This window comes from Dunckerocampus dactyliophorus, chromosome 4, assembly GCF_027744805.1.
Source record: "Dunckerocampus dactyliophorus isolate RoL2022-P2 chromosome 4, RoL_Ddac_1.1, whole genome shotgun sequence".
Lineage (NCBI taxonomy): Eukaryota > Metazoa > Chordata > Actinopteri > Syngnathiformes > Syngnathidae > Dunckerocampus > Dunckerocampus dactyliophorus.
In genome coordinates this window covers 18816701-18827089 of record NC_072822.1, presented here as the reverse complement: position 1 = coordinate 18827089, position 10389 = coordinate 18816701, and the positions used below count along the sequence as shown (strand labels likewise).

Sequence of the window (10389 nt, the reverse complement as noted above, 5' to 3'; positions counted from 1 at the left end):
ACGTTAAAAGATGCGCTTGTTTTCTAGCCTTATTTTTTAAAGAGGCTAAACCAAACTTTTTATATGTATTTAAGACAAAACTGTGTGTTATATGTGACAGCGTATTATTTTTAACACCAATTGTTACAGCTTTTTCCATTGTTACTGTTGTTGTTTTTTTGTTTGCTTCATTTCATTTCTAGTCTGTGCCATGGGCCAGTAAAAAAATTGCTGCAGGCCGCAAATGACCCCCAGGCCATAGTTTGGACACCCCACTTGCCCTCGGGAGAATTCTCGCTGCTGTCATAAGTGTCGTTCCATTTCTTCAAAAAGAGAAGTAAACTTGATGAGATCTAGCCTTGGAGGGCCGAGGGAGTGAGTCAACATCGATGGTCACTGGAGAGTATATTTGCAAGGAAAATACAACCATGGGATTGCAGTGATGGTCATCAAACAGCTGTTGTTTACCACCGAGGAAAAAGATGCCTAAAATGAGCCCGTTAATTATTATATTTGACTACTTTTGCAGTGGCAACATGTCGCGCAAGCTATTTGCAAACAAAAAAAAGACTCTTGAAGCGAATTACTACAGTATATTCTTAAACAATTCAATTGAAAATGTTAAAAAAAAATGTTAAAAAATTATTTAAAAAAAACAAAAATCGATTGGAGACAAACAGTACAGAAAATAAATGTATAATACAGTTCAAGTGACAAATATTACTATTTAATGATTTTACTTGCAGGTGGAACAATCTGAGCAGCTGGAATGAAAGTTATCTTCTCCTCTTTGCCTCCACCCAGTGTCTGCATACAGAACGCTGCACAATGAAGTACTGGAATTCTACATTTTACGGAACTTTATTAATTAATTTCTATATTATATGATAATAATAATATAACATATTTCAAATATAATGAGCATTGTATTAATTATAATATATTTATGTATTTTTTATATAAATAATTTATTCTGGTTGGACACATCACTGTTCTGCTCTACCATTGTGTCATGCTGTAACATTTCAAAATTCTATCATGAACACTGGCATTAAACTGTACTTTGAACTCGTAAATAGCAACACTTCTGCAGCAATCAGTGCATTTGTGCCAAGACTCAACACAAGGCATAATTGTACCACTAGATCAATAACTAACAGACTCTTGACATTACCAGTTTTTACAAATTCTAATGCACTGAGACCTTTTTTGATTTTACAAAAGCCTGGAATGAGATTCCACAGCACCTAAAGATTATTCAAATACTGAGACACATTTAAAAAGTCCCATGCTCACCGCCTGATGGACAACTACTGCTGCACTCAATGCGATGTTTCAGTAGCCTCCTTCTGTTGCCGCTTCTTTCAGTTTCTGGGTTGCATGTGTTTGTCCTATGCTGGTTTATGGACTAACGGTATTGTTCCGTGTATGTCTACGTTCTGCAGCGCAGGGACCTGCTGAAAAACATGTATGCTTAGTCGGTCCCGATGACTTTTAATATTTTCCTGTTTAAAATCAAAGTTAAAACATTACAATTTTCATTATGCTTTCAACAATTTGGAGACAAAAGAAAATGCCTGACAATTCTTGACGAATCGTACAATCATTTTATTGATGGAGAAATTGGACATTAGGCTTACGCATAATGGACATTATCAATTGTTGCATTCCGGGACAAAACTATTCAACACAAACACGTTCAACATTGAAATTCCGTCTGCAATGATGAAAATGAAGTGCGTACTTTTTGGCAATTTGGGCCAATTGCAAGAATAATTGCGACAGATAAATTACGCCATACGCTCTCATACCTTTACATCATACAAAAGCAGTCAAACGCTCGGACACACTTGCTCGTGTTATAAATGACAAAGTATGTCCAAACTGGTAGTGCACAGTAGATTCAGAAAGGAGTTACTGTAAGGTGTTATCAAAGGTGTTATTTGTATGATTTTACTCCACTGAGGTCAACACAGGTGGTGTGAAACGCTGACAGGATTATTGATTTGTGCCGGTCAAACCCTGGTATCCTATAAAATATACATGAACGAGTATCACACCAGGTGGGACAACAACAGCGGTATACAATAACCACTACCGAGAAACCCTCATACATATAATCCATTTCACATTATAGCCTGGCATGAGAGGCGTACACTTGACACGGCAATAGAGGGATGCATCATCTATCACCTACTCACCATTTGCTGGGATCAGGTTCAAACTGGTGGGATTAAAAAGGTAAGATACAGGAGAACTGATTTTCTGGAACTTGGTTCACAACACTAACACAAAGAGAAGTGGACACATCACCCTATACATAGCAATGCATTGTCCATCAGGTCTGAAAGATCCTTCATAGATACAGTGTGCTATCAATATCTTACACAACACGCAGGACTATCTCAAGTCAACATATAAACATACCTTACACAAACCTTGCAAGCTGACGTGTGTATCATTTGGATTATTGCAGGTGCAAAAAAAAAAAAAAACAACCTAAATTTTGTGTCACAAAGTTTGAAGACACTACAAAGCATACACAACTGCAATTTGGATGCAGGCAAGATTAACATTGTCTGTCACATAAACACTATCGCATTGCTCACATAGCACCAGAAGCAGGGAGGCTCTCAGCTAGTCTCCCTTTTCAATTTGCAGAGTCTGTATCTACGACAGTATACAGCAGCCCCATTCCTATTACAAGTTTGAGGAGGCAAAGGAATAAGGAAAAACCATGTCTCAAACTGTGTACATAATACAATGTGAAGTTGAAGTTTAACCATAAAATACGCTTATTTTTTCCTTTCAGTGCAGTCAAAGCATTAAGAAATGACATGTGATTGAAAGAGAACAAAAAAAACATTTAAAATACAGAAAGTGCAACTATAACACAATAGGAAGACCAAGGTGAATTGTTGAGCTATAATATGCAACACAAACACAAAACTAAACTTAAAAAATAGTGTTGTTTTTGTAATTAAAAATTGACTTTTGTACAGTGTAACATGTTTTACCAAAACAGCAATGTTACAACAATAAAAGAGAATTGACTTTTGGTTAAATCGTTGTGCCACCAGCATTTTCCCGCACATGTTTCTTGAGGGAAAAATTGCTAACTGCTACTAAAATGTCCAATGCTGTAACAACTGAATCCTTCAATGTAGTAGTGCCTTACTTTTTGTGTAATATACCATACTCGTGTAAAAATGGAAGAGTGGAGTGCAAGACAAATCAGGTGTGACGGAACTTCTGGTCTGCACTTGGATGCACCTCCAAACACAGCTTAGCCAAGGCTGGTGATATTGGCTTTCCCTCCCGGGGGAGCCACAATGCGCTGAGTGGTACGGCGGGGAATGTTGTCATCAATTTGTGCCCCTAACAATAAAAACATTTAATAATACTGTTTTACAACTGCAAGAAGATGCTTTCTTGTGCAGAAGGTGTGCTTCCACTCACCAGAGAGACTGAAGCCAGACTGGTGGAGGTTGCGCACCGGCTGCTGAATAAATTGTTGTTGCTCCTGCTGCTTGGTAGGAGAAGTCTTCACAGAAGAGACAGAGGACAGAACCTTGGGAGTAATGGTCACCTCACACACCGGCCCATCATACTGACCCCGGGGGACTCCTCGCAACTCTGTCAGCTGAACACACAATTAAATCTATCAGTCAGATGGCCAGTCATTTTAAATGATTTCTCCACGTGGACACACCCTGCTTCGGGCCTTTATCCTCTTGTAGACATGGTCTGGAAAGGCTTTGCGGCTGATGTAACGCCCACAGCCTTCCGTGGTGTGAAGGCTGCCTTCCTCCAGCACAACTTTACCTTGGCTGATCACCACCAGAGGACCTCCACGCACCTCAGTGCCCTCAAAGATGTTGTACTCCACAGTCTATGAGGAGGAGAGAGAGCCAGAGACGGGTCAAATGCAGTGTTGATGAACACATACTAATAATTCTAAACATTCTAAAAATAGAAATTAAATATAAAGTAGTTTGATGGCGCTATCTGCAGGGTGAAGAGTGCTGCAGCTATGAATCCAACAGAGGGCGCTGTCTCACAAGTCAATTCATTCAATGTTTTCCAGCAGGAAGATGCTTTGACAAGACGTGATGTTTCATAACTTCACGTTTTGTAAGTACAATACTGTATAATTTACAGGGGGGGAGGGCGGTAATCTTTCAAGAAAAAAAGTCAATTTTACAACAATCAAGTCGTACTATTATGAGGAAAAAGTAGCATCAATTTGAAATATTAAAGAAAAAAGTTTGTAAAAGATGTTTTTAATGTCGTAGTATTATGACAAACAAAACAAAGAATAAAAATGCAACTTTGGAAAATTTGGTTGGGAAAAGGCTGAGCATGAAGAAGCGAATAAAATCTAAATATTTTGGGATAAAGTCATAATATGAGAAAAAAGATTCACAAAAATATTGTTAAAATATATTTAACTTTTATATGGAAAAATGAGAAAGAATGCAATGTAATTTTCTTTTACCAACCTATAAATAAAAAGGTTCTAGGTAACTTATGACATCGTGGACTTTCAAAGCAAAGTGTCCCACCAGGTTGTGGTTTTTGGCTGAGATGATCTTGGTGATGTCTGGGTCCCACAGCACAAGGTCAGCATCAGAACCCACAGCAATGCGGCCCTTGCGGGGAAAAAGGTTGAAGATCTTTGCCGCGTTTGTGCTGGTTACTGCCACAAACTGATTCTCATCCATCTTTCCAGTCACCTGTTGGGATGAGGCAGCACGTCATGTGAACAAACAACACATGCTTACAGGAGGTTTCTTGTGCAGAGAGAACAGTGGTTCTGATCTTGCTCACCACACATTTGTCCCAGATCAGGGACATCCTCTCCTCAGTACCGTTGGTGCCCTCTGGGATTAGGGTGAAGTTATCTTTGCCTACCGCACGCTGAGATGTCAGAAAAGTGCAGTGAGCGCTGCCGGTCACCTGCAGGTCCCCACTTAAGACAGAACACAAAAAAATGAGTGCATAACACATAATTCATCCCCATGCCATGATACCTTTAGGCACAAAAAAGTAGTATGGCAGTGAAAGATGTAAAAGAAAACCAAACAAACAAACAAAAAAAAGTGCTACTTTGATACCAACCATGACAACAGAGAACTGAGGTAATCAGGGGTGGTGGGATCAGGACTCAGTGGTGGGGAGGTGACATAGGCCGCAGCCTTGGCCCAGTTCTTGCTCCAGTAATGGGTTCCGTCTGTGCCTAAGCTGGCTGAGATGGGCTCTCCGAAAACCACAGAACCTACAAGAACGGACAGGACGGGTCAGTGTAAAACTTAAGAAATAGTAATAATAATAGAATAACGGATAACGTACCCTTTTTCCTTGCCAGAGCGATGACATCAGCAGCACTCTTACTCATCACCTTAGTGATATAGACGGGACAATTTGTCTGATTGGCTATGGTGATAGAGCGATTGACCGCTTCTGCCTCCACCTGCCAAACACACACAGACAAAGAAGAATGTTTTTCTTTCTTCTTATTCTCTGCTGTCTGATCAAATTTCACACCATCTCACCTCTTCTGGACGGCTAAGTACGTGACCCTCAGGACCAGTGATACCCAGCTCTAGAATACGTCTCTGCTCCTATTCAATATACACAAGAACATCATGTTCCAAATGACAAAAAACTGCCAAAACTTGACAGGCTGGTTTAATTTACCTCAGCAATGATGTCTCCATTCTCAGCATGCACTTGAGCAATGGCACCAAGGTCTCTGATGACGCTCAACACCTCGTAAATCTAAAATACCACAATAACGCCCAGTGAGCTCATAAGCGTAATACACGCATTTATCGCACAGACATGCACCGTGATAGCCATTTCACAGATGAGAGAATGCCCTGCTACGATCGTCCAGGAACTATTCGTACCTGAGAGTCAGAAAGTTGGAAAACATCCTTATAGGCCAAATAGACCAGGAAAGAGTTGACACCTGAAGATAGAAAACTTATGAGAGCCAAAAGGTGGAAAAAATAGAGCAAAAGAGGGAAAACTCAGAGCAAAGGAGGAAGGGTAAAACCAAAAGAATAATAATTACAAAAAGGCACGTGAGAATCTGTGGAAATGGTTCCTTTTAATGATGACATTTATTGACACAGATTCCCAACTGGTGATTTGTGACAGCACTTTCCAACACAGTTCCAGTATCTCAAACACAGACCTAATGTGTGAATGCTGACTGCATACATACCGTGCTCCTTCGCCAATGTCTCCATCTCCTCCTGAGTGCCTTTGTTCCAGTCCGTGAGGTCCACATGGAGAGAATAGTCGCAGCAAGATTTACTGTCAGCCCATTCTCTCCATTGCTTGAAAGCTGCAACCAAGCTGCCGCCAGGCTCCGGCACCACGTGGTCGACTAGAAAACGGCAACAAACAGGCTGGATTTATTGGGCAGAAGCAAGTGTTGTAATAAGATCAAACGCCTGATGACATGCACACACATGAAATGCTTTAATCTTTGCAACAGGATTAGTGTGCTTTAGCGGACAACACACACACACACACACACACACAGACACACACACACACACAACTCTGTCTGGTGGACAACATACTAATCATGGTGGTGCCGCCCGCCAGAGCTGCCCTGGTGCCCTGGTAGAAGTCATCTGCTGCCACCATGCCTCGATCAGGCATCTGGAATCGGGTGTGCACATCAATGCCTCCAGGCATCACCATTCTCCCCTGAGCCTCTATGATCTTAACTCCACCAGGAACTATTAGGTTGTCACCTATTTGCCTGCAGGTAAGCAAGAAGAGTTCAGGAATCCAAATGTGAAATAGTCAAAAATTTAAGTGATATCACCATGGAGATTCCTGTCTTTATCATATGACTGAATATTGCCCAAGACAAGAAAAACAGGCACTTTTGACTTACTTGATGACTCCATCCTCCATGTAGATATCAGCCATGAAGGACTGATCATCATTCACTATCTTTGCCCCTTTAATGAGGAGACGATCACTCTGGAAGGCAGAGACAGATTTATTTTTTCCTGTTAAGACTGGTTTAGACCACAGTTTTCAAAAGCCAAAATCTTGGCAAAAATGTGGATTCAATGCCATTTTCTCTCTGGTATTCACACCGTCATGATTTCTTGAGAGCAAATGCAAAAAAGATTTCTTTCTTTGAAGGTGTTGGGCTTGTTGAGCTGCATAAGCAAGGCCTCTCGCAGCGCACCGTTGTTGCTGAGGTTGAACACAGTAAGACAGTCTTTTCAAACTTCATCAAACATCTTGAGTGTTAAGGAACAAAAAAGTCAAGTGGTAGACCCAAAAAAATGTCACCGGCTCTAAGCCCTGCCTTTTTCAACAGGACAACACTGCAGTTCACAATGCCCCCCTGACAAAGGACTTCTTCCAGAGGAAGAGGGAAGTTTACAAAAATGGACATCAGTTCCAGACAGTGGATGCCCTCCATTAAGCCATCTTCACCACCTGGAGCAACATTCCCACTGGCCTCCTGGAAACAATGGCATTAAGCATGGCCAAACCAGTTTTCAAGGTGATCAACATTTTTATTCATTACTGAGTCCTTTTTTGGAACATTTTATTTCTATTTTAGGGGGGTTTCAGCTAATGAATAGCATTATATAGCAAAATGAATAACATTTTTCAATACCTATTGAAACATTTTTCAATTTCATACTACAGAATAAGCAACAAAAATATGAATGGTTTGTACTGATATCGGATTAATATTGATATCGGTATCTGATCGGAAGTGAAAAAGTTCTATAGGAACACCCCTATTGCGTCTTGTTAACCTTGGCGATAAATAAAGTATCTTTCTATCTATCTAGAATCTCTTTAAGATTCAACAGTGCAAAATGTAAATTCTTGCAATTTTTTTTAGCTGGTTTTAAAATTTTGATCAAGAGTGTAGCTACAACACTGAAAATGCAAACCGAAACCACTGTGCGAGCGGTTAGCATGTTGGCCTCAAGAATCAGGGGATCGAGGGTTGGAATTTCCGTTTGTGCATCTCTGTGTGGAGTTTGCATGTTCTCCCTGTGCGTGGGTTTTCTCCAGGTACTCCGACTTCCTCCCACATAACCCAAACCATGTTAACTGGAGACTCTAAATTGCCCATGAGTGTGAATGCTGTCTATCGTGCTCTGCAATTGGCTGCCAACCAGTCCAGGGTGTACCCCACGCATCTTGCCTGAGGACAGGTGGAAAATGAATGGATGGCCAAAACCAATACTTAGAAGACAGTCGAACCTGACATGTATATTATAAGTAAATGACAGTATTTAATTAAAATAGAAGAAAAAAAAGAGCACCAAACCCCTTGGTCCCTCCCTGTATTTCCACACTGAAGAGGACACGTGGGAGACCTTATCAAGACTAAATTAATTTACAGCATTCTCACAGCATTAAATGTCACATAGATCATTGTGGCTGTGAATGTTTGATAGGCGTGTGCATAGATTGTATATTCTGGTCACGATTCCGACTTGCTGTCAAATACTAATCACTGCATCTAAAATAGTTAATCCTAATAGACTGTGTAGATTGTCACTTTTATTCAAAGTATTTCAGACCCATTTTCTCTGCAGCTGGTCTGTTTTCAACACATGTTTGTTGTTTGACTAGAATGACAATAAAAGAGCCTATGTCTCTGTGGACAAAAGTATCCACTTCATTCATGAACACCACAAAGGCCTCGGTGTGAGGCGGTTAAAGCTACGCTATTCACACTGCTCAGAGTTATAGCCTTAGAAGACAAACACAACGAAACATTATTCCCATTGTTTAATAATGTGTGAAAAAATCTGCCCAGAAGCCTAACTCTAACCTCAGACTTCATACAAACTGATTTATATTAAACTAAGGCTGAACTGCATTTTGTAATAGTACAATAGTCATGTACGGAAAAGGTGGGCCAGAAGAGGAAATCAAGTGCTACCTGTTGAGATTAATAGACGCAATGCACGTCTGTTTGTGGAAAAAGCATACCAATACAATACAATACAAAACAATACCGTACACATCGCCATCATTTGCTGCCGATATGCTTTTAGCTGGCCAGAAGTGCTGCATGATTAGAGATTTGGATGGGTGAGGATGACCTACTTTGCAGAGGAGATTTTATTTCTTTCGACATCCCTGCAGCATGCCCATAATACTACGCAGTGTGATTGAAAATCTGCACCACGAAGAAGAAAATGCACATGTATTTCCTCACATTAAGCATACATGCACTGACACGCGCTGCACCTCAACCCTTCTGTCAATTAGCCAACTGAGGATGCTTATACGAGAGTTATAGGTGACTGCGATTGAGGTCAGTTTTCACCTTTTGTATGAAAAAGACACAGCTGAGCGTAAAAAAAACAGTGCTGGCTGCCCATATGTAAAACTAAAGAAGGGAAAACGAGATGCTGAAGCTGGATGATACAGTAGCTCGCTAACTAACCGCGGAGGGCAAACAAACACCCACACACGCAAGTACAGTCGTGAGGTCTAAAATGAAAGGGTCAGATAAAACGAAATACTCACAGTGATTCGAGGAATGTTCTTTTTTCCTTGATAACCAGACATTTTCTGTAACCCTCCAGCGGTCCCCCGTCTCTTGGCTAACGCTAGCTAGCAAGACTGGTGAAAGGATGACTGGATGCTCACTGCTCAGTCGACGCCCTGGGCAATTTCCACCTGTCTCACTATTTCTGTCGATAGCAAACAAGGTTTACGTGGTTCTGCCCAGTGCACTAATTTAAAATGCGTGTCACTATCTGAGAGTATTTGTCAAATTATTTAATTTATGGCAGGAACAGGTCCCAGAAGACAAGCACCAAGAATAGAAGGGCTAAGGCGCACTGCGCATGCGCAATACCCCACCCTGCAAAGCCATGACTCCATGACTCAATTTTTCTTTATTTTCCTCTTTGTTTCTTTAACTTTACGTGGATGTGTAATTTTCATATATTTCATTGTTATCATCTAGCAGTATTATCTTTTTACTTGTATTTTATTGTAATGTTCAGCATCACTGTGGGCTTAGTCTAGTACTTCTCAAATAGTGGGGCGGGTCCCCATGGGGGGTCTGGTGAACTGTCGGGGGGAACGTAAGAGGCAGGGAGGAGTGCGGAACTGCCAACATTTGTGAATTTGTCGTACACAGCATGCAATGTGACACCTCCAGATATTATCAGTTTCTCAATAGTATTTCAAATTGGGGGGCGTGAAAACATTTCTGTCCTCCAGTAGGGACATGGCAGAATATAATTGAGAACCACTGGCTTAGTCTGATGTTTGCTGATGCTGGCTGATGTGGCACCACATACAGTAACTTGTCATATACAGAGTGTATCAAAAAAAGTAGACTCTCCTAAAAGTAGCCACTAAAGTTACAACTGAATATTG

General features: G+C 40.8%; 1 protein-coding gene across 1 annotated transcript; it reads right to left on the bottom strand.

Annotated features, from left to right (window-relative positions):
• Positions 1-2211: 2211 nt before the first annotated feature.
• On the bottom strand, positions 2212-9833 carry dpysl2a (dihydropyrimidinase like 2a). Its single transcript, XM_054774482.1, has 14 exons — positions 9526-9833; positions 6899-6987; positions 6576-6760; positions 6212-6376; positions 5892-5953; positions 5680-5760; positions 5535-5603; positions 5332-5452; positions 5101-5257; positions 4810-4951; positions 4545-4715; positions 3692-3871; positions 3439-3622; positions 2212-3357 (listed from the first exon to the last, which is right to left on the bottom strand). The coding sequence occupies exons 1-14, from the start codon at positions 9565-9567 to the stop codon at positions 3266-3268; spliced, it is 1740 nt and encodes a 579-aa protein (XP_054630457.1). The 5' UTR covers positions 9568-9833; the 3' UTR covers positions 2212-3265.
• Between the last annotated feature and the right edge of the window lie 556 nt (positions 9834-10389).

Excerpts from the sequence above, each read along its gene's own strand:
- dpysl2a (XM_054774482.1), bottom strand. The coding sequence starts at position 9,567 with ATGTCTGGTTATCAAGGAAAAAAGAACATTCCTCGAATCACT. Across the intron at positions 4,952-5,100 it reads CTCAGTTCTCTGTTGTCATG|TGGGGACCTGCAGGTGACCG; the intron begins GTTGGTATCAAA and ends TTCTGTCTTAAG. Across the intron at positions 4,716-4,809 it reads TGATCTGGGACAAATGTGTG|GTGACTGGAAAGATGGATGA; the intron begins GTGAGCAAGATC and ends TCATCCCAACAG.